A 20,729-nucleotide genomic window follows, 5' to 3' on the forward strand; every position below is an offset into this window, starting at 1 on the left:
CAGCGGCATCCGCCTTGTCCTCCCGCGGTGACACGGCCGTTCTTTTCCGCGTCCGAAAATATGTCTCTCTTTGTTCCCCTTCCTAAATAATAAAATATTTATTTATTTGTTCATGGACGACGACGAGTTTTTGTACGGGTCCGCGGAGGACAGGGACGCGCAGCAGACAGAGACGACGATCGAGGCGAAGGACGGTGCCGAGCTGGAGCCAGCGCAGAAGGCCGCGAGCGAGGAGTCCAGCAGCGAGGAGTCCGACTCCGACTCGGACGTGGAGTTCATCATTGGGGCGTCCGAGTCGAAGGCGGTGGCCGTGGACGACAAGGCGAAAGAGCAGCCCGCTGCAGGCGCAGCACAGGCGTCCGTTCCGATTTTCACACAGACAACAGGACTAGACATAAACCAGGTGGCGTCGTACGAGGGCCAGCCGATCACGCAGCTGTCTCTGGAGGAGCTGAAGGAGAAGCCGTGGCGTCTGCCGGGCGCAGACATCTCGGACTACTTCAACTACGGCTTTGACGAGCTGTCGTGGCTGGCGTACTGCTCGAAACAGGACAAGCTGCGTGCCGAGTTCAACCCGTCGAAGCTGATCAACGACCTGATAGCGAGCGGCTCGATTCCGCCTAGTCTGAGCGGGCTGCTGGGCGGGATGCCTGGCGGGATGCCCGGTGCAAACGGCCAGACGCCGATGCCGCCTCCGTTCATGATGGGGATGCCTCCGTTCATGGCGATGCCCAACATGTTTGCGCCGAAGAAGGACGGCGCGCAGCCGCAGCAGGGCTCGAAACTGCCGTCGCGGCCGGCCTCGAACTCGACGCCCGAGCCGGGCAACAAGTCGGGCAGGGCGCAGGGCAGCCAGCGCGACCAGGCCGACAGAGACCTCGAGACGGGCTCGCCCCAGCAGAGCTACAGGGACCGCGGCGAGCGCGGCGAGCGCGGCGGCGGGGGCAGACGAAGACGCCGCTAGACACTTTCTGTACACTAATAATTCACTTCTCCGTATACACCTGGTTAGTTGAGCAGCACAGGGTCCTCGCCGCTGGCGACGTTGCACTGGTGCATGAGCCGTTTTTCGTGCGGCTCGAACTCGCCGGTGACGCTGTGGATCACGCCGCGGTTGTGGAAGATGCACAGGTCGCCCTTGCTCCAGCCGTGGCAGTAGATGTGCTGCGGCGAGATGGCGGGCCGCATGAGCCGGTGCACGATCTCGCGCGCCTGCTCGAGCTCGGCCACCACCTCGCCCGTGCTGCTGTTCACCAGCTGGTACACGCAGCACCCGTGCACCTGGAGGTGCTGGTTTTTGGTGACCGGGTTCGTCCAGACCATGGGCAGCTTCTTGACCTTGGACGGGTCCCATGGTGGCAGCTCGTCGAGAGGCACCTCCCTCGGAGGCTTTTCAGAGACGATGGTGAGACCGTCGGAGGTGGCCTTGCAGTTGTTGATGAAGATGTAGGGGTGCGGAGCGTACACGACGGTGTGGCTGAGAGCGAACTGCTTGTCCTCGTCGGAGAGCAGGTCGAACGCGATCTTGCCCGACGCAAACGCGGTGGCGCCCTTGACAAGCTCCTTGACCTCCTTGGTGTCCTCGTAGACGATTCTCTGCGTCTCGTTCTTCGACGGGACGATCAGCCCCAGCAGCGTCGTCACGACGGGCGGCGCCAGCTCGTACAGCGCCGCGTCGATGTGCCATCTGTAGAAGCGTGTCTGGCCGCGCGCAACCTCCTCGTCGCTCAGGACGTCCTTGTGGAAGTGGTGGTGGGTCGGGTGCTCCAGCGTGAAGGCCTTCATGCCCTCGTGGCCCGCCTCGAACGAGCCGTTGCCCACCATCTGGACCTCCGGCCGCGTAGGCACCGAGCGGCCGTCCTTGGCCAGAATCGACTTGGCCGAGTGGAACAGGCTCGGGTCGTGGCCGTAGCCGCTGCTGGTCGTCGGGTCGAACCGCACGGTCAGCGCGTGCTGCGACTGCGGCGACAGGCGCTCCTGGTTCGGCACCACCAGCACGGAGTACGTCATGAGCGCCTCCTTGAGCTTCTGGAAGTCGGCGTCGTTCAGCTCGGCAGGGTTGCTCGTGTAGCTTGGCAGACGCACCTCTGCACCGAAGGGCTGGCCGTGCAAAGGCACAAACTCGATACTCGTCTGCTCTGGCATCTTGTGTGTGGGCGGTGACAGGGCCTTATCTGGGGTTTATATACTTGGCAGGCGCGCATGCATGCGCAGACACACCCTTGCACGCGCAAAGATAAGATACTCTAGATGGCAATTCGGCGTGGCCGAGTTTTCGCTTGCGCCGCACACCGGGCCCCCGGCCGGGGCGCTGTCCGCGGAGAGAAACGGTGCCGCTAGCCGCACTTGGCCACCATCTGCTTGACCCACGGCTGGCGGCGGAACGCGTTTCTGGCCGCCAGCGTCTCCAGCACGCCCACCCACTCCGTCTTCTCGCGGCTGCTGTCGCAGCCAAAGTAGATCGTCTCGCCGTTCGCAAAACGGAGCCGGAACGCGTCGTTCAGCAGCAGCCGGTCGCTGTACACGCGCCGGCCGCCCTGGCCGTGCGCCGCCGTCTTCCCCACGTACTCGACGTCCACGACGCGCCGCAGGTTGATGCGCGCGCGCAGCTTCCGCGTCGTCTCGTGGTGCGCGCACAGGTCGTAGCCGTCGAGCGTGAAGAAGCGCCGCGTCCACACCTCCATGTCGCCGCCCTCCTGGTACATGTAGCCCTCGTGGCGCGTGGCGAGCGTGCCGCGCACCTGCTCGACCTGCTCGTACGCGTTCTTGATGCTCGTCGGCAGCGTCTCGTGCTCGCTGGTGCGCGGCACAAAGAGCATGTTGAAGTCGACCGCGCACGCTCTGTACGGAGCCGCCGTCCGTCCGCCCACGGCGGTCCACTCGTTCAGCGCGTCGAGCCGGAAGATCTTGGACTCGCACGTGACCTGCTCCCTGAAGCTGTCGAACGAGATCCTGAGCTTCGCGAACGAGCCGTCCGCGGCCAGCGCGTGCTCGAGCGGGTCCTTCTCGGCAGGGCGGGTCACGTACCGCGTCGACGTGACGATGTCCTTGACGCCGAGCAGCTTCGCCAGCGCGTTCTTCGGCTTCGCCCTGCGCTTCTCCACCACCTCCACCAGCTGGTCCTTGGGCTTGTCGTAGCGCAGCCGCAGCGTGAGCACGACGTCGAGCGACGCGCCCACCACGAGCTCGAACTCCTTGTTCACGGGCACAAACTGCGCGGACTCGACCGGGAAGTAGTCTGTCGTGAGCCGGTGGATCGAGTTGTCGAGGACGATCTGGAACTGCGCGTTGCGCCGCACCAGCTCGGGCAGGTTCAGCTCCCGCACCGCCATCACGCGCAGGAAGAACCGGCCCTGCTCGCCCAGCACGAGCGGCGCGGGCTCGCCCAGCTTTGTCGACGACGACAGCGCAGAGCCGACGCGCGAGTTCGTCTGCGCGTCGCCCAGCTGCGCCAGCTCGCCGTACCGGCGCGCGGTCTGGCCCGTGGCGATCGACAGCTCCGGCACGATCGCCGAGGCCCTGTCGTCGGTCTCCTCGCTTCTCGCGTCGCTCACCTGCACGCACTGCTCCAGGTGCGGCGCGTTGCTCTCGAACGTCAGCCTGCTGTTGGCCTCCTTGACCTGGAACTCGTCGCTGGTCACTTTCTTGAGGAGCATGAGCTGCTCCACCTCGTCCGCCGACATGCGCGGGATCGGGACGCTCGCGTTGTCGGTTTTCGCCGAGACAGGCTTTCTGCTCAGCGTGCCGCGCCGCCACACGTTGGAGAGCGTTTCTGCGTTGGCGGCCGGCGTGACCGGCGGCTGCACATGCGTCTCCGGCTGCCACGCCTCGATTTCCCGTAGGAACGAGTCGTCGCCGTCCAGGAGCACGTCCGAGAGGTGGATCGAGCCGAGCGACACCTTCGAGGTGTCGGTGTCCTGGATCGAGTCCAGCGGGTTGTGGAACGTCTTCTCAAGCGACACGTCTGGGGCAGCAAAGCTGGCGCGGCGGGGCTCGTCGCCCTCGTCGTCGGCGTCGTTGTCGTCCCGCACAAGCACCGGGTCTCTGATTTTGATGTCCTTGAAGTGGTCCGTGCTCACCACGTGCTTCTTCGGGTCGCAGATGCTCTGGAACGACGGCTGCGTCTTGTGCACTTTCTGGAAGTCTTCCTGCGTCGACCAGATCGCCAGGACGGCCTCCGGCTCGGCCGACTCGGCCGACGAGACGCGCTTTTGCGACGGTGCGATTTCTGGAGCTTCGAACGACTCGTACAGGTCGTCCACGAACGCGGCGTCTTTTGGACCCTGGCCGGTCTCGTGGGTCTGCATGGTGTCGTCGGCGGTCTCGTCGGCGATGTCGACCGTCGCGTCGCTGTCCGGCTCCGATGCGCGGCCGCTCGAGCTGCCCTCCTCGGCGGAAACAAAATCGTTCTCGCTCAGAGACGCGGTGCTGTGCGACGAGACGTGGCGGGCGTTATTAGGTGGGGCGGGCAGCGAGCCCGCAGAGTTTGCGCGGGGCGCCGTGGGCTGCTCGCGAGCGACGTTCTGCAGTTGCTCGTACAGGTTCTTGTGGGGGCTGCCCGGCCGTTTCTCGTCGACGGCGATGGTTCTCTCGGAGTCTGCCGACGTGCTGGACCGCGCCGACGGCGAGTCCCACAAATTGGCCGTCGCGGACGGCAGATTGGGCATCGACCTGATGGAGTAGTCCGACTCCGACGGCTTCAGGGCCGGCAGCGGCCTGTCAAACAGCTCGTCCGGCCCGATTTCCGGCTGAAATGCCAGCACGGACTTTTTGATGGGGCTCTGTTCAAGGGCACGGGGGCCGTTGAAGACGGGGGTCTCCTTTGTGCTCGAGTTGACGATGTTTTTTGTGTCGTTGTTTACATCCTCGATTTGCAGTGGTTCGGTGGTGGGGGAAGACGATCGGTGTGGGTTATGTGGGGGCTGCGAGCTGGTTTCTCGCAGCAGCTCGTCGATCGACTGGTTGGCCAGTTTGAAAATCTCGTCCGTAGAGGTCATAACGGCGAAATATAGGGGCTTTTCGAAATATATATGTTTAGTGTTATTCTCTTTCCAAAAGGGGAAGCGAACGAGTGTCGACGGAAAGCACGACTTTTTCTGCTCGACGCCGGGTCGTTCGCGAAGGGCGTGTCGACGGTGTCGACGCGAATTGGGATAATCGCCAATGATAAAGCATAGATATGTAACGCGCCAAAATAGGCAGTTGAATGCATGGCGTCGGGCAATCACAATCGCCCGCTGCACTACAGGCCTCCCCCCAACCAAGATGGAAAGCAGGCCAGAGAAGCGGTCGAATGACGAAAAAATGGGCGTTATCATCTTTTCTTTTTCGCGTCTGCAGAATGGGGTCACAAGGTTCACAGCTCTCGAGCGAGCACGCTGGCGGCCCACGGCCGCCAGCCTCGGCCAATAGGGAGCCTGCACACCCGCAAGCCCTGAGGCCGTGTTTCCGGATCCACGTTTTTCCGATTTCCGCTCTGGCGTCCTTATTCGCAGGCTAAAGAAAGGTCGTGTGCATATACCACTTGTTTCCAACAGCTAACAGAAACATGCAGTCGTATAAAAATAACTGGTTATCCGCTACAACGAGATAATTTAGCTAACTCTCCTTCTCTAACAAACAACAATGGTTCAAGAAATCTCGATTTTGGAACACACCAACATCCTCTCCAAGTATCTGGACCTGGATCAGCGCGGAAAGATCGTCGCCGAGTACGTCTGGATCGACAGTTCCGGAGAAACGAGATCCAAGGGCAGAACGCTGTCCAAGAAGATCACCGACGTGTCCCAGCTGCCAGAGTGGAACTTTGACGGCTCCTCCACCGGCCAGGCTCCCGGCGACAACTCGGACGTCTACCTCAGACCCGTCGCCTTCTACCCAGACCCATTCAGAAAGGGCGATAACATCATTGTCCTGTGCGAGTGCTGGAACAACGACGGAACCCCAAACAAGTTCAACCACAGACACGAGTGCAACAAGCTCATGACCGCCCACGCCTCGGAGCACATCTGGTTCGGTCTTGAGCAGGAGTACACTCTGCTGGACCCTGTGGACGGCTCTATCTATGGCTGGCCAAAGGGGGGTTTCCCAGCCCCACAGGGACCATACTACTGCGGTGTGGGTACAGGAAAAGTGTACGCCAGAGACGTCATCGAGGCCCACTACAGAGCGTGCCTGTACGCCGGCGTCACCATCTCCGGTATCAACGCCGAGGTGATGCCTTCCCAGTGGGAGTTCCAGGTCGGACCGTGCGAGGGAATCAAGATGGGAGACGAGCTCTGGATCGCCAGATACCTGCTCAACAGAGTTGCCGAGGAGTTTGGCGTCAAGGTGACGTTCCATCCAAAGCCGCTGAAGGGAGACTGGAACGGTGCTGGTTGCCACACCAACGTCTCCACCGCCTCGATGAGAAAGCCTGGCGGAATGAAGGCCATCGAGGAGGCCATCGAGAAGCTGTCCAAGAGACACAAGGAGCACATTGCTCTCTACGGTTCCGACAACGAGCTCAGACTCACCGGCCGCCACGAGACCGCCTCCATGGAGAGCTTCTCGTACGGTGTTGCCAACAGAGGTGCCTCTGTCAGAATTCCAAGATCTGTCCAGGCTGAGGGATACGGCTACTTCGAGGACAGAAGACCGGCCTCCAACATCGACCCTTACCTGGTCACGGGTATCATGGTCGAGACCGTTTGCGGCTCTATTCCAGACGCAGACATGACCAAGGAGTACCAGAGACAGTCCGCTTGAGGGTGAAAAAGAAACAGTGTAAAGATGAACGTAGATAATGAAGAGTCATTGAAGGTCATTTCCGGTTTCCGTGGTATTTTTCGTACAGGAAGTAGTGACTCTGCGCGATTTAAATTTTCAGTCTAGTTTGCGCTCCGATAAGCTGTAGTCTGTGGTGCAAGGATGTGTCTCGAAGGAGAGCTCCTCGTCCGAGAGCTCGGGCTCGCTGTCCGGCCTGGACGGGTGGAAGAGGCCGAGAGACGACCTGAGCTTCGGGAGCAGCGGCGAGCTGTCGGCTTTCTGTCCCATGAGCTTCCTGAGCATCGGCCGCTCCTCGTTCCTGAAGCTGGCCGCTCTGCTGTGCAGGTCCGAGATCCACTTCTCGTTCTCTTTGTTCAGGTTCTCAAAAAACGTCTTTCCCTTATTCAGCAGGTCGTTCGCATTGATGTTGCTGCTCAGACTGCTGGTAAATGTGTTGAGTGTCTTGGACAGCTGTGTACCGGGCTCCGGGCCGACTTTCTGGCTCCGCGGAGCAAAATTCAGCAGGGACGGTTTCTTTGCCAGCTTGCGTTCCCCGGGTATATCCATCAGTTTTCTACACTGCAGCTCCAGGTGACTGACCTCTGCCTCGACCGACTCCAGCTCCTCCTTCAATTCGAGCGCCTTGCGCTGTTTCGACGCGAGCTGGAACATCAGGCTGTTCAGCTCTTGTGTCCTTCCGTTGGCGTCTTTGACGTTTTCCTCAATTGGAACGTAGATTGGCAGACCGTGCTTGTCGGCGTCGTCGGCCGGGTTGTGCTTGTCGGAACTCTGGCGCAGCGCAAATTTGATTAGCCCCGTGCTTTCGCTGACGACCCGCTCTTTCAGCGGCGTGTTGGAGCCGGCGGCCGCCGCGCCGCTCAGCTGGTTCAGATGCGAGCCGGACAGTATGGACAGCGACTGTTTTTTGCGCAGCTGGCTCATGCTGTCGCTTTGTGCGGCCGGCGCTCGTTTTAAGTCCTGCGAGTAATGCTCCCAAACCGGCAATATCAAAATAAAAATCAGGAATAATAAATATTTCGCCAAGTAAATTATCGGCTGGCTGTGCTCGAAGAACTAAATCGCTAACCCTGCGGTCGATGTCGTACTTGGAATTTCTCGGGCTGCTGCGGGCGGCCATTTTCGCGCACAACGGCGCGCTCGTCGCGTCGTCGATCTCGTTCCTGCTCCAGCCAGACGTGCTCCAGAAAAAGGCCGACTACCACGCGTTTCTCGCCTCGATGCCGCCGGCCAGCATGCTCCAAATGCCGGACTCTGACCAGCAGGCCAACTGGGCCGACCTCGTCAAGGCGCACGTGCTGGTCGTCAAGGCGTTTCTCGTCGACTCCGACCTGGAAGCCGCCCTCGAGCAGGCCATCAACATGGTCCTGTCTCTGGTGCGCATCGCCCAGAAAGAGGACGGCTGGATCTGTTTGCCGCTCATGACGGCCACCTCGGAGCTGCGCCAACTCGGGTGCATGTACTGGAACATGAAGAACGGCGAAATAACCCTGAAAAACGACACCGTGCCGCTCGACGAGAGACTCGTGGACGTGCTGCAAAAGCCGTTCAAGACCTGTCTCACAGACAAGTCCGACACGCTCGCGCGCTCCAAGAAGCAGTACGTGTACTTTTTCGCCAACGAGGTGCTGCGCTGCTACTTCAAGTTCGCCAAGTACGAGGCTGCGTCCAATCTGTCCAAAGTGCTCAGCAAGGCGCCCAATCTGCCCGCTCTGGACCGTTCGCCCAAGTCGCACCTCGTCAATTTCCACTACTACAACGGCCTGGTGTGCTGTATGAACGACGACCTCGCCGCCGTCAACAGGCACATGACTGCTGCCCTGATTCACTGTCCCAGGGAAAGCGTCAAGCAGCAGCAGCTCATACTCCTGGTGCTGCTGCCCGTCAAGTTCCTCATCGAAAAGCGACTGCCTGGAACCGAGCTCTGGACGCGGTACCCGCAACTGCAGGTGTTCTACAACCTGTTCCACAGCCTCAGGGCGGGCGATCTGGCCGGCTTCGACCAGGAATTGGCGGCGCTGCAGGGCCTGCTGCTCAAAAAACGGCTCTACTCCATCTACCTGCGGCTGCGGCCGTTTGTCGAGCTGCGGCTGGCCCGCAGGGTCTTCGCCGCGACACAGAGCCACCAGCTGCAGCTGGAGGACCTGCGGCGCGGATTCGAGCTGAGCGCGGGCCGTGCGTACGCGCTGGACGAGGTCGAGAGCCGGCTCGCACACCTGATCGCGCAGGGCCTCGTCAAGGGCTACATCTCGCACGGCAACAAGGTGGCCGTCCTGAGCAAGCGGCAGCCGTTTCCAAGTCTGGTTACCCGGACATAGAAGAAACCCGGTGCAGCCTCAACGAGATTTTACGTATCTGTAAATACAACAAATGACAGTGGAGCTTCAGTTGGTAAGTGTGCCGCCCTTCCCCTACTGACCGGCAGTCGCAGTTCAGGCTTGAGGGAGACGCCATCAGCGAGATCGTCTCGAACGCCCGCACCCGTGCGATCGGCTGGGACAGCTGTGTCCGCGCAGACTATCTCACCGTGGAGGAGGCCGAGTGTCTCAAGAAAGTGGCCGGGTTCGCGGACGTGCACGAGAAAACGAAGTACATACTCAAGAACGCAGACTTTTACTCGACGAAAATCATCTCGCTGCTTGCAAAGGCGCCGCACGACGACATTGTGCGGTTTGTTCTTGTTTCTCTGATAGACACGATGGTGGCCCCGAAGTCGACCTTCGCGAAGAACATCCTGGGCATCGCGCATCTGGACGCGTCGCTTCCGTACGAGCCGCTGATCAAGCTGCTGGGCTCGAACGACGAGTCGATCAGGCTGAGCTCCTCGTACGCGCTGACTCTGCTGCTGATCGACGACGGCGAGTCGCACGACGGCCAGGAGAAGGTGCTGCGGCCGCTGTTCGACTTTCTGTCGGTCCGGCTGCTCGGCACGACGAAGGTGGACCTCAATTTCTTCTCGATCCAGCTCTTGAAGGAGCTTCTCACCATCAAGCAGTACAGAGCGTTTTTCTGGGAGAACCACGAGACGCTGTTCCCGCCGCTGCTCAGGGTGTTCACCGAGAGACGCGGCGAGCTGCAGATGAAATACTACGCGACCATGTCGATCTGGCTATTGACATTCATCCCGCAGGCGCTCGAGGACATCGAGAACCAGTACCCGGAGCTCGTGGGCACGCTGTACGCGGTGGCCAAGGACGCTGTGAAGGAGAAGATTGTGCGGCTTGCCATCGGCTCGCTGCTGAACCTGCTGAGCGTGAAGAAAGGCCGCGACCAGCTGGTGAAACAGTTCTTGCTGGTGAAGGGCCTGGAGATCACGAGGCAGCTCATTGAGCGGAAATGGGCGGACGAGGAGCTGAAAACCGACCTCGAGACGCTGCTGGGGATCCTGAACGAGGCAGTGACCACGCTCACCACGTTCGACGAGTACGAGAACGAGCTCAGAACCAAGAAGCTCATCTGGTCGCCGTCGCACAAGTCGGAGGAGTTCTGGATCGAGAACGTGGACCGGTTCAAGGAGAACAACTGGAAGCTGCTGAAGGAGCTGCTGCAGCTGCTGGACACGTCCGCGGACCCGGAACAGACGTATCTGAACCAGGCGATCGTGTGCTACGACGTGAGCCAGCTGATCAGGGTGGCCCCGGAGGTGGTGAAGGTGCTGGACAGGATCGGGGCCAAGGCGAAGATCATGTCGCTGATGAGCAGCGCAAACACCAACGTCAAGTTTGAGGCGCTGCGCACGACACAGCAGCTTGTGGCCCGCTCGTTGTAGGGGGCGTCGATCGACGCGCACAAAAACAGTCGAATAAATAATGCACATCAAATGAAAGCTGAAATATAAAATTTTTCCACCAGCCATGTCTCTGATCAACATCTGCAGAGAGAACAACGACCCGTTCTACCGGTACAAGATGCCGGCGATCCAGGCCAAGACAGAGGGCCGCGGAAACGGTATCAAGACGAACGTTCTGAACGCGGCGGACGTTGCGCGGGCGCTGGCGCGACCAACGGCGTACGTGATCAAGTTCTTTGGGTTCGAGCTCGGTGCGCTCACCAACATCGACGAGGAAAAGGAGAAGTTCGTCGTGAACGGGCAGCACGACGCGGGCAAGCTGCAAGACGTGCTGGACAACTTCATCAACCGGTTTGTGCTGTGTCCGTCGTGCAAGAACCCGGAGACAGAGCTGGTCATCACGAAGGACGACAACGTCATGCGAGACTGCAAGGCGTGCGGTAAGGTGACGAGCTGCGACCCGCGCCAGAAGCTGGTGACGTACATTCTCAAGAACCCGCCGCCGAAGAAGAGCAAGAAGTCCGGAACCGCGTCCGCGAACGTCGGCGGCGGTGGCACCAAGATCGCCGAGATCGCTGAGAAGCAGAAACAGTCGCAGGACGAGGACGTCGACGCGGTGCCGTTCGACGGCGACGCGCCTCCCTCGCAGAAGATCGAGGTCAAGGACGAGGACTGGGCCGTCGACATGTCGGAGGAGGCCGTCAAGGCGCGGGCCAGGGAGCTGGAGGGACTGACGCTGAGTTCCGACGCGCTGGACAAGTACGAGGAGTTTGGCGAGTGGCTGCTGCAGGACGAGCTGCCCGACGACGTGGAGATCTTCAAGAAGGGCTCGGAAATGGGCATTATTGGCGACGCCAAGACGATCGAGGTTCTGGCACAGGTGCTGTTCGACGAGAATATTGTGGACGAGATAGAGGAGCACAAGGGCCTGCTGGGCAAGCTGGTGACCACGGAGACGCACGAGATGTCGCTACTGGGCGGAATCGAGAGGATGATCGGCTTGAAACACCCCGAGCTCGTCAAGATCGTGCCCAAGGTGCTGATGGTCCTGTACGACAACGACCTGGCTTCGGAGGACGTGATCAGAAACTGGGGGACGCACGTGAGCAAGAAGTTTGTGCCGAAGGAGACGTCCAAGAAGGTCCGCAAGGCGGCCAAGCCGTTCCTCAAGTGGCTTGACGAGGCCGAGGAGGAGAGTGACGAGGAATAGCTCACAGCTACGTAGCTTACATTCATAATGTTTCATTACTGTATCATGGTACAGGTCCTAAAAGAAGAGCTGCTGCTCCTGGCCCAGAGAGAGCTTATCGAGCTGCTGCCGCAGGATCAGGTCGTAGTCGACGTCCGCGCTGCTGCTGTTGCTTGTTGCCGGCGTCGGATACTTGTCGTTGGCAGAGTTGGACCGCGACCGCGACGGCCGCTTCTTGCGCGCGGCGCTCGACGTGCGCTGGTGCATCTTCAGCCCCACCTCCTCGTAGAGCCGCTTGTACTGGTGTCCGCTGAGATTCGGGTCCTGCAGAACGTGCCGGACACGAGAACTCATGTGGCGGCGCAGATCGGCGTCCACAGACGGCGTAGACAGCACCTTGTACACGAACGTGGACCCGTTCGAGCTCTTGTCGCTCAGAATGTGGCGCAGCGTGTCGAGCGGCTGCGCGGCGTCCTCGTAGTCCAGCACGTCGTCACCGAAAATGCGCATCAGGATCAGGTCCCGCGTCTGCAGACTGCCCCGGTAGTTGAGCAGCTTCAGCACGCTCAGGTTGCCCACTTTCGAGCAACAGACCTTGACAAAGGCCAGACCGTCGTCCCGCTTCTCCTGCAGCAAGATTCTCGTCAACATCAGGTGCCGGTCGTCGATGACCTGGCACGTGTCGAGGAACCACGTGATCAGGATCGAGCCGTTGGGGTCGCAAACGAGCTCCCAGAACCACGTCAAAACACACGTGGCGATGGCGACGATCGTCTCGCGGCTCACGCTCTCGCTCTCGAGGCACGTCCTCACAGCACGGGCGCCGAACCTGTTCTTGGACAGCTCCAGAAACGTGCTGAGCATCGCCTCCGAGATGAAGTCGTTGTATGGAGCACCAAACTTGAGCACTCCGTGGATCACGTAGTTGGCGTACTGGTCGTTGAACAGCTGCGTGCAGTATGGCTTGACCGCCTCTGAAACCATCCACTTCTCCCTGTCTGTGGCAATGGTGTTGATGATTTTCTGCGCCGCCCAGGTGCCGTTCTTGTGCGCGCCGATCTGGGCAAAGTACGGCGTTAGCTTTTTGATCATGGAGTCTCTGATCGGGATGTCGCAGACCTCGAACAGCTTCTGCACAATGGTGTTGCCAAGGTAGTCGGAAGCGAGCTCCGGAAGCTCGTTGTGCATTGCGAGGGCCAGCTCCTCGATCTCGAGCTTCGAGAGGTGGTTGCCGTCCAGCTGTTTTCTGATTTCTCTCAGTTTTGGGGTATCAAAGTGTCTGACAACAGCAGGCTCTGGCATTTTTCCCAGGTCTGACTGGCGCACGCTTGGGTAGTTTAGGGCCTTGTTGATAATGATATTAAGATGCAATCTCTCGCTTGGAGTGAGGTTGATTTTCTGGAGAAGGACGTTCAGCGACGACTGGAAAATAAAAAACTTGTCGTTCAGAATCGTCATTTTTGAGCTCCCGTTCAGCAGCTCGTCCTTCTCGCCATTAGTAGATATGGTTGGCACATTAACAGGTGACTTGGGCTTGTCGTTGAGCGACAAGATCTTGGCAAACGATACTATGCAGCTCAGCCCGGGGAGCAGCTCCTGATAGTTCATTTTGGACTTGCATCTCATGGCGCTTTCGACGTCGGCAAACTCCGCAATGGCCACCAGGTCGGCGTTCTCCGTACAGGTCACGATCCGAACAGAAATCATCGGACCGAACTGGCTGAGCATCTTGTAGAAATTCATGGAGTTGGTGAAACTTGTGTCGCTGGGGATGTTGATGAACAGCAGCGTGTTGGTTGGCCCCAGAGACGGGTTCGTGTGGGTCGAGGTGATGGATATACACGCTTCTGGCAGGTTGTCCTGCAACTTGGGCATAGGTGCGGGATGCGGGAAGATGGCGCTGGTGTGGGAGCGCGGTCTGGTGGCAGGGTCGTCCAGTATTCCAAACTGAACGGGGGAAATTAGCTCCTCTTTGATCGGAGTGTACTGCTGCAGAAACACCTTCTCTGACGGGTTGAACATGGCATTGTTGGCAGAGTACGACCGCAGTCTATTAGCAGAGTTGACTGGAGGGGTCGTAGGCACCGCGCTCGATGCGCTGGCCGACAGGAGCGAGTCGAGGTCGATGTTGAGCTGCGGGACGTGGAGCGAGGTGTTGTTGGTGCTCAGCTCCTGGGGGACCTGCAAAAACGTCGAGCCCGCGTCCTGCTGGTCGGACCAGATGCTGCTCTGGATGGACGATGACCGGATCCGCGGCTGTGCGGGCTGGCCGAGGAAGTTTGGGTCCTCGTACACGGCGTTGAGCCCGGGACTGATGCTGACGTTGAGCGAGCTTGTCTCGGGCGGCATCAGCGGCGTGTTGGCCGCGCTGGCCGACGACACTTGCCCCGCACTCGACGCCAGCTTCGTGGGCAGTGTTCCGCTCCGGTGTCTTGTGCGAATCCCCACGTTCGACGCAGAACTGACAGAACACGAGTTCAGCGGATCGAGTGCCGGTGTTCCGAGCAGGCCGTGGTCGGAGCCCAGAAAGCTGGACACGTCAATCGAGGCCGACCGCTGCTGCGCCCCGGCCGTCTCCGGGTCCTGCGGCGGCGTCAGTAGCACATTAGGGTTTTGTTGGAAATCTCCAAACAGAGGCAGACCTTGTTGCATTGGTTCGGATTAGTGAGGAAACACACTGCTTGCTGGCAATTCTAGACGATTAAGGCTGTGTGGACGCAACTCTAGACAAACTAGTTGGTTTCTAACTATTCTATAGGGGGCAACAGGATAGTTTGCCGAATGTCCAAATGTTCTTTTATGTATTTTGTTCAAAATTCCCTCTCTTTACCGGCCGTGCCAAATTTTGTGGCGTAGACTCACGACCATTCTCGGCGCAAGCCGGGGCAGCCCTGCCGGGAATAATTGTGGGGAAAAAAAATTCAAGCGCGCGCGCAGAGCTGCTCCGGATCTCATGTCTTCTTCTTCTTGCTACGGCCGCTACAGCGGCACTTTTGCTTCGCCCTACGAGGAGCCGTCCAAATGGACGCCGCCCAGCATGTGTGGAGGGCCATTGACCGCAGTGGCCGAGCTGTGCACGCTGAAAACGGCATGGAGACTGCTCAAGGTGACACCGTTGCTTCCCTCGCTGCCCTACGACTACACAGAGCAGCGGGCCTACGGTCCGCGGTTCAAGACGCTACGGTTTACTGCCCGGCCGCCACAGCCGGCAGAAACACATCTGTCATACGCCAAAAACTTTTATTCCAGCTTTTATCAAAAAAGGACCAACTCGAGAATCCTCAACTCCATGTCCCTGCTACGCAAAATCGACCCTGCGCGCCACACCGAGCTTGGCCTCGTGGAGGACCACGTGCACGCGCTAGAGTTCGGCACGCCGCCGCCCAAAAACGTCGCGGAAACCGCCAAACAAACGGCCAGATTGATCAACAGTCTGCGGCTGCTCAACCTCGAAAACACGCTCGAGAAAAACTACGGCCGCGACAGCGAGCCGTGTCTCATGGTGCAGGACCCGGACATCTGCAACGAGATCTGGACAGAGCTCAACTTCCTGCGCACAAGCCTCGAGCCGATCTTGAACGGTCTCCTGTGCATTTCGGATATCCCCTCGTCGGCCAGCGTAGAAAGCTTATATGGACATTAACACCGCGGTTGCGTTATAAATCCTCCATCACCTCGTCGTCGTCGATCGTCTGGAACAGCTCTGTCTCCGGCGGCCGCAGCTGCTGTCTGGGCTCGGGTCTGCCACGGAGCGCGGCGTTGGCCTGCCGCGCCCGCTGTGGATGGTGCGGGTGGTTCTGAAGCAATTGGAAAAATCTCTGGATGCGCGGAACGTGTTCGGCAGGAAGCCTCGTGAAAACACACCGGCCAAAGAGCTCGAGATGCGCGCGCGGCACGTTGAGGCCGTGGAACTCGTTGATGAACCGGTCCAGCGTGTCCACAAACACGCGCAGTCTCTCTCTCTGTATCGGGTCGGCGCTGAAGAGGGCGCTGTTGACGTCGTCGACGCCGTCAATCACCGCAGCAATGATATCTAGCAGCTCGGCAGCCTCTCTCTCTGGATCCTGAGGAGTCTCGAACAGCTGCAACAGATGGTTGCGCAGCTGTGCAACTCCCTCCCCGCTGAAAACGCAAAATATGGACTTTTGATGCAAATTGAACTCCTGGGGAGGCTCGCGGCAGAACTGGGTGATGTCTGGCCGGAGGAATTGAGACACCCCCGTGAGCGATATGTGTGTAAGTTTCGGACAGGCCTTGAGCAGCCTGTAGATAGGATATATGGTTAGATTCATGCAATAACTGAGATGGACACGCTCCAACGTGTCGTCGCTGTTTCTGGCATTGTTGGCGAGAGCAAGAATGCCCTCGTCGGTGATCTGCGCGCACTTCACCAGCCCGATCCGCCTCAGTCGGGGCAGCTGCGACAGCTCGTACACTGTCTCGTTGGTCAGCTGTGTGCAACATGCAAGGTCGATATACTGCAACCGGTAGCAGCTTTTTATGAGGTCTTTGGCTCCGAAGTCTGTGATATTGCTGCAATGGCCGAGGTGCACGTAGTGCAGGTTCTTGCCGAGCGTCGCGATGGCACGGAGCGACGCGTCGGTGATGGCCGTGCACTTCGACAGCACCACGTTCCGCAGCTTCGGCGCCAGCTTGATGACCTTCTCGACGGCCCTGTCGGTGATGTTGGGACATTGCGTGAAGTCGAGGATCCGCATCTTGTCCAGACACAGCTGGGCGCCCGTCTTGGACTCGAAGCACTCGTACGTGATGTTTGCGTTCTTCGAGATCTTGAACTCCTTCAGAAACTCGAGCTTGGAGAAGAGGTTGTGCAGCGATTTGTTGGTCACCTTTTCGCAGCCATGCAGATCGATCTCAACGAGGTTCGGGCAGTGCGTGACCAGCTGGTCGACGACCTCGTCGTCGACGTTGTTGCAGTCGCTCAGCTTGACCCGCTTGAGCAGCGGACAGCTGCCGATCAGCGCCAGAACAGCCTTTTTCGACACCTGAAAAGACCCCGGCGCGTACAGGCCCTGCAGCCGCTTGCAGTTGTTGGCCAGCTCGTAGTATATGTCGTCCTGGATGCCCTTGACGCCCGTGAGGTCGATCGACTGCAGTCGGTGGCAGCCGCGTATTATTTCAGAGATGTGCTCGTGCGAGATGTTGGAGCAGTTGACGAGCGTGATTCTCTCCAGATGGTTGGCCCCGGAAAACAGGCTCAGGTACTCGTTCGTCACCAGGTGCGGCACGAGCGAGAGGTTCAGCCGCTTGATGTACTTTCTATAGTCCCACGCCGTCTGCGTGCGTGGAATCGCCATCACCTTGCCCAGTCGCTCGAAAATGGCGCGCGAAGAGATCCCCGGACGGAACCAGATCAGCTCGATGATCAGATTCGCCCAGTACCGGCACGTCAGCGCCACAGATATGAGATCCGACTTGGAGTTCAGGTACGAGAATATCACACACAAGATCTCTGGCGGAAGAACAGCGATCGGACTGCGGATCGCGCTCGAGGTGTAGCCCGACTCAGACGCGATCGAGCTGTTCCGCGCCCTCGACCGCAAAAGCAGCTTGCGCGCGTGCTGCTCGTTGTCTGTGTCCGGGTCGTTCATCTCCTCGTCGCTGCCTGCGCCGTCCAGGGCCGGGGCGCGCTCGTTCGAGTGTCTAATGCTGATTCCAAGCGGATTGGAGCTCAAAGACGACATGGACCCGAGCGATGAGCTGTTTGTGTTTGGTTGGTCAGACATGCTGAGAGCTTTGCCTGCAGGAGGTTTTCAGGAAACAACAAATCAGGATGTGGCTGTGTGGCGCTCGAAGCTATCAAAGTGTATCTGTCGTGCGTATATATGCTGGATATGGCCTCAAATACGCTCAATCCCGACCGTAAAATACAATCTTCCTTGTATCGAATTCTCTATTTATCATTGACGCCATCAGACGGGAGTTTTTAGCATGGAAAAAACACACCCTTACACCGCAGACGCGAAAAGAAGCGGCCTAGAATACCACATCCTCACCGGTCTCTTCCGCCACCGGCAGGGACTCCAGAACCTTCAGCGCGCGCGCAGCGTCCTCCCGGAACCCGCGCACCATGTCCTCTGTCTTTTGCGCCACCAGCTTGGCCGCCTGGTCTGCCTGGTAGTTGATCCACTCTTTCAGAGTCATCTCGAGCTCTTCTTCTGGCATCTCCGCCACAAAGCTCGTCAGCTTGCCCTCCAGGTCGTCATTCAGCGACCGGTAGTCCGAGTCGAGCAGTTCCTGTGTATACTTGATGGCCTCGTTGAACTCCTCCGTGTGCGATCGCTTTTTGATCGGCTCCCAGAGCGGGCCCTTGCTCACCTCTGGAGTGCTCTGGTTCTCGGATAGGTGTTCAATGTTGAGCGATAGGTTGGACAGAGAGTGGCCGGACTTCGCAGGCTCGCTGGTTGCGCACTGCAAGCCGTCCTTGGGCCCGGTTTCCCGTCTCTCAGAAAGAGCCCGATTGGGCGACGAGTCCATGTCTTGGGCCGTTGGCACAGGTGGTTCTGCAGACGGTAGCTGCAGTTGCTCTGGCTCTGCAGCTGTTCCAGAAGCGTGCTCGTCCTCTTCGTCCTTCTCCCGTCTAGTGCTTTCTTCATGCTTTGTGTCTTGCTGTTCGTAGATCTGCACCCGTTCGGGAAAAATATGGCGTTCGTATAGCGCGACCGACTCGCCCGTCTCCGCAAGCTTGGTGCGCTCACGAGCCACGTTTGTCTCTGACTCTGGTTCCGGCTCAGCTTTCTCTAAAGTGTTAGCCTCAGAGTCCTTGCTTTCTGTGCTTGGGGTCTCCTTGAGCTTCCGTGCTCTCCGCTTCGCTCTTCTCCGGAACGAGAGAGGATCGTCTGACGAGATGATGTGCCCATCAACAAGCCGTGAACGCACACGAACGTCCCTCCCAACCAGCCCTGCTGGAGATACAGTTGGCACTCTTGAAACCTCAGGAAGAGGCGTGGCATTTTCGTCGTCCAGCAGCACCTCGTTTTCGTCGTCATCATTAGCCTGCAACTCTTCCACCTTTGCATTAGGTTCATCCTCCGTTTTTTCCTCCTCAGCTTTTGTTTCGTCCTCCTCTTCAATGCTTTCCATTTTATGCTCAGCCTTTGGCTCCATCTCCTCCTCCGAGAAGTCCGTCTCCACGAGCTCCTCCACGTACTTCTTGGGCTCTGTGTGTGGAGCAGGCTCCGGAGCTTCATAAGCAGAGTCTGTTTCGGCCGGGACTAGCGACTGAACGGATTTCTCGGCCTCACGCTCCTTGAGCCCATTCCGGAGCGCCTTCTCTTTCCTTTTCTTTTCTTTCTCCTTCTTCCTCTCTCTTTTCTCCTTCTTCCTCTTTTTCTCGGCCTCCTTCTGCCTCTCCTTTTCTCTCTCCTTCTCTCTCTCCTTCTCCTTCGCCGCCTTCTTGCGCTTGTGGTGTTTTCTGTGCTTTTCTTCATGCTTCTTTCGCTTTTTGGAGGACAGGTCTTCCGCTAGCTGCTCTTCCTGCTGCCGTTCGGGCTGTTCGACCGGCTCTCCGGTCTCCTTCATTAGTATGTCATCGCGAGTGCTTTCATCAAGCATGTCCATACCGTCTGCTGGACCAACAGGATCCAGCTGTTTGATTTCTCGCAAAGACTCTTCGATTCCCATGGGAATGCTCTGACTGTCCGGCACTTCCAGCTCTGGTACACTGAAATCGGGAATATGCTCCATTGGTACGTCTTCCGCCTGCTCATGCTCCTCTTCAATTGGCTCTGGCACTTTCTCGTCCTCTGGCTCCCGAACAGGCTCTAGTTGTCTCTCGGCCGCTTCGGACGCGCGCTCGCCAAACGAAGACCGCGAACGGTTAAAGAAGGTGGACGACCGTCGCGAGTCCTCCACAAAGAAAAGATCCTCCAATTCGTTCAGCGTGGACATCGGAATCTCAACAGGCTCGGCCTCCCCTTCGACGCTCTCGTCTTCTACTATCTCCTCTTCCAGTCGCATGTCGTCCAGCACCGGTGCAGGCCGCTTGACGGGCTGTGCAACCTCTGTCTCTTGTGGACCCGCAGCATCGGCTTCCTTTGGTTCTGCCACCTTCTCGAGATCTCCAGCATCCACAAGTTCTTCGCTATTATCCAACAGCTGGCGGTCAGCCTCCTCTTCCTGCTGCTCCTTCTGCGCTGCCTCGTCAGCGTCTTTCCCCACATCCTCCCCCTCTGGCAGCTCCTGGATCACCCTCTCAACGGAAACGTCCGAGATCTCCACCACATCCATGTTCACGTCGCTGGCCCGTCTGGAGTACACCCCGCTGCGCCTTCGCCCTGCAAACACATAGCAGTCGGGCCTGCGCTTGCGGTGCTCCTCGGCAACGCTGTCGCCGGCCTCCCAGCCCTCCAGACTCGTGCCACAGTACATGCATGTGGTGGTGTCGTCGCCCTTCTCGTATGAAGCGTAGTAGAACCCGTTTTCGGCCAGCTCGCGACTGGATGGCATCTTCTTGTTCCGCTCATGCGGCCAACATGCCATCTTGAACGTCTGGTGGCGTATATCTGCCGAATCCTGCACGCTAGCAAATAAGTCGTTCTCGTCCCAGCCCAGGCCCTCGCTCTCGTGCAAATGTCTGCTGCTGAGCACCCTGGAGTACGGGCACTCGGGCGAATTCCGCAGATGGCGCACCGAGGGAGGCTCTGTTGCGCCCGGAGCCCACCCAAACTCCTTCACCTTGCACGTGAAGCACCCGACCCTGTCCATGTGAGTCTTTGTAGGATCGAAGTAAAACCCGTTGATGGCCATCGTCTCGCCCGACGGCGTCGACAGGTGCCAGTAGACCATCTCGCCGGCCTTGTAGACGCCGTCAAAGGACGCCTCGCGCTCCTTCACGGAGCCGTATTTCTTTCTCATACGCGAATAAAAATAAACAAACAAAGGAGAAGATATTTGATGTAGAGGAAATACTGAGAAATATATTCTGCGTGGGGGAGGGGGAAGGCGGTGCTAGCTTGTGCTCTG

The 20,729-nt window shown here is 58.9% G+C and overlaps 12 protein-coding genes across 12 annotated transcripts; 6 read left to right on the forward strand and 6 right to left on the reverse strand.

Moving 5' to 3' along the window:
* Positions 1 to 112: 112 nt before the first annotated feature.
* On the forward strand, positions 113 to 964 carry KL911_002932 (uncharacterized protein; the record flags this gene model as incomplete). Its single annotated transcript, XM_043198056.1, has 1 exon — positions 113 to 964. The coding sequence occupies one exon, from the start codon at positions 113 to 115 to the stop codon at positions 962 to 964; it is 852 nt and encodes a 283-aa protein (XP_043054530.1).
* A 44-nt stretch (positions 965 to 1,008) lies between these two features.
* On the reverse strand, positions 1,009 to 2,145 carry KL911_002933 (uncharacterized protein; the record flags this gene model as incomplete). Its single annotated transcript, XM_043198057.1, has 1 exon — positions 1,009 to 2,145. One exon carries the CDS (start codon positions 2,143 to 2,145, stop codon positions 1,009 to 1,011), a length of 1,137 nt encoding a protein of 378 aa, XP_043054531.1.
* A 36-nt stretch (positions 2,146 to 2,181) lies between these two features.
* Positions 2,182 to 4,667, reverse strand: KL911_002934 (uncharacterized protein; the record flags this gene model as incomplete). Its single annotated transcript, XM_043198058.1, has 2 exons — positions 2,182 to 3,735; positions 3,795 to 4,667. The coding sequence occupies 2 exons, from the start codon at positions 4,665 to 4,667 to the stop codon at positions 2,182 to 2,184; spliced, it is 2,427 nt and encodes an 808-aa protein (XP_043054532.1).
* Positions 4,668 to 5,341: 674 nt separating this feature from the next.
* KL911_002935 (uncharacterized protein) lies at positions 5,342 to 6,747 on the forward strand (the record flags this gene model as incomplete). Its single annotated transcript, XM_043198059.1, has 2 exons — positions 5,342 to 5,442; positions 5,730 to 6,747. 2 exons carry the CDS (start codon positions 5,342 to 5,344, stop codon positions 6,745 to 6,747), a joined length of 1,119 nt encoding a protein of 372 aa, XP_043054533.1.
* Positions 6,748 to 6,864: 117 nt separating this feature from the next.
* Positions 6,865 to 7,885, reverse strand: KL911_002936 (uncharacterized protein; the record flags this gene model as incomplete). The annotated part of the gene is made up of 2 exons (XM_043198060.1): positions 6,865 to 7,584; positions 7,652 to 7,885. 2 exons carry the CDS (start codon positions 7,883 to 7,885, stop codon positions 6,865 to 6,867), a joined length of 954 nt encoding a protein of 317 aa, XP_043054534.1.
* A 100-nt stretch (positions 7,886 to 7,985) lies between these two features.
* KL911_002937 (uncharacterized protein) lies at positions 7,986 to 9,139 on the forward strand (the record flags this gene model as incomplete). The annotated part of the gene is made up of 2 exons (XM_043198061.1): positions 7,986 to 8,531; positions 8,609 to 9,139. The coding sequence occupies 2 exons, from the start codon at positions 7,986 to 7,988 to the stop codon at positions 9,137 to 9,139; spliced, it is 1,077 nt and encodes a 358-aa protein (XP_043054535.1).
* A 324-nt stretch (positions 9,140 to 9,463) lies between these two features.
* On the forward strand, positions 9,464 to 10,534 carry KL911_002938 (uncharacterized protein; the record flags this gene model as incomplete). The annotated part of the gene is made up of 1 exon (XM_043198062.1): positions 9,464 to 10,534. The coding sequence occupies one exon, from the start codon at positions 9,464 to 9,466 to the stop codon at positions 10,532 to 10,534; it is 1,071 nt and encodes a 356-aa protein (XP_043054536.1).
* Positions 10,535 to 10,673: 139 nt separating this feature from the next.
* Positions 10,674 to 11,765, forward strand: KL911_002939 (uncharacterized protein; the record flags this gene model as incomplete). The annotated part of the gene is made up of 1 exon (XM_043198063.1): positions 10,674 to 11,765. The coding sequence occupies one exon, from the start codon at positions 10,674 to 10,676 to the stop codon at positions 11,763 to 11,765; it is 1,092 nt and encodes a 363-aa protein (XP_043054537.1).
* A 57-nt stretch (positions 11,766 to 11,822) lies between these two features.
* Positions 11,823 to 14,396, reverse strand: KL911_002940 (uncharacterized protein; the record flags this gene model as incomplete). Its single annotated transcript, XM_043198065.1, has 1 exon — positions 11,823 to 14,396. One exon carries the CDS (start codon positions 14,394 to 14,396, stop codon positions 11,823 to 11,825), a length of 2,574 nt encoding a protein of 857 aa, XP_043054538.1.
* A 369-nt stretch (positions 14,397 to 14,765) lies between these two features.
* Positions 14,766 to 15,387, forward strand: KL911_002941 (uncharacterized protein; the record flags this gene model as incomplete). The annotated part of the gene is made up of 2 exons (XM_043198066.1): positions 14,766 to 14,858; positions 14,950 to 15,387. The coding sequence occupies 2 exons, from the start codon at positions 14,766 to 14,768 to the stop codon at positions 15,385 to 15,387; spliced, it is 531 nt and encodes a 176-aa protein (XP_043054539.1).
* Positions 15,388 to 15,400: 13 nt separating this feature from the next.
* On the reverse strand, positions 15,401 to 17,491 carry KL911_002942 (uncharacterized protein; the record flags this gene model as incomplete). Its single annotated transcript, XM_043198067.1, has 1 exon — positions 15,401 to 17,491. One exon carries the CDS (start codon positions 17,489 to 17,491, stop codon positions 15,401 to 15,403), a length of 2,091 nt encoding a protein of 696 aa, XP_043054540.1.
* Positions 17,492 to 17,741: 250 nt separating this feature from the next.
* On the reverse strand, positions 17,742 to 20,621 carry KL911_002943 (uncharacterized protein; the record flags this gene model as incomplete). Its single annotated transcript, XM_043198068.1, has 1 exon — positions 17,742 to 20,621. One exon carries the CDS (start codon positions 20,619 to 20,621, stop codon positions 17,742 to 17,744), a length of 2,880 nt encoding a protein of 959 aa, XP_043054541.1.
* Between the last annotated feature and the right edge of the window lie 108 nt (positions 20,622 to 20,729).

The sequence above is a fragment of the Ogataea haglerorum genome (genome assembly GCF_019207285.1).
Source record: "Ogataea haglerorum isolate 81-453-3 chromosome Unknown 81-453-3_NODE_7_length_556738_cov_96.333754, whole genome shotgun sequence".
Classification (NCBI taxonomy): Eukaryota; Fungi; Ascomycota; class Pichiomycetes; order Pichiales; family Pichiaceae; genus Ogataea; species Ogataea haglerorum.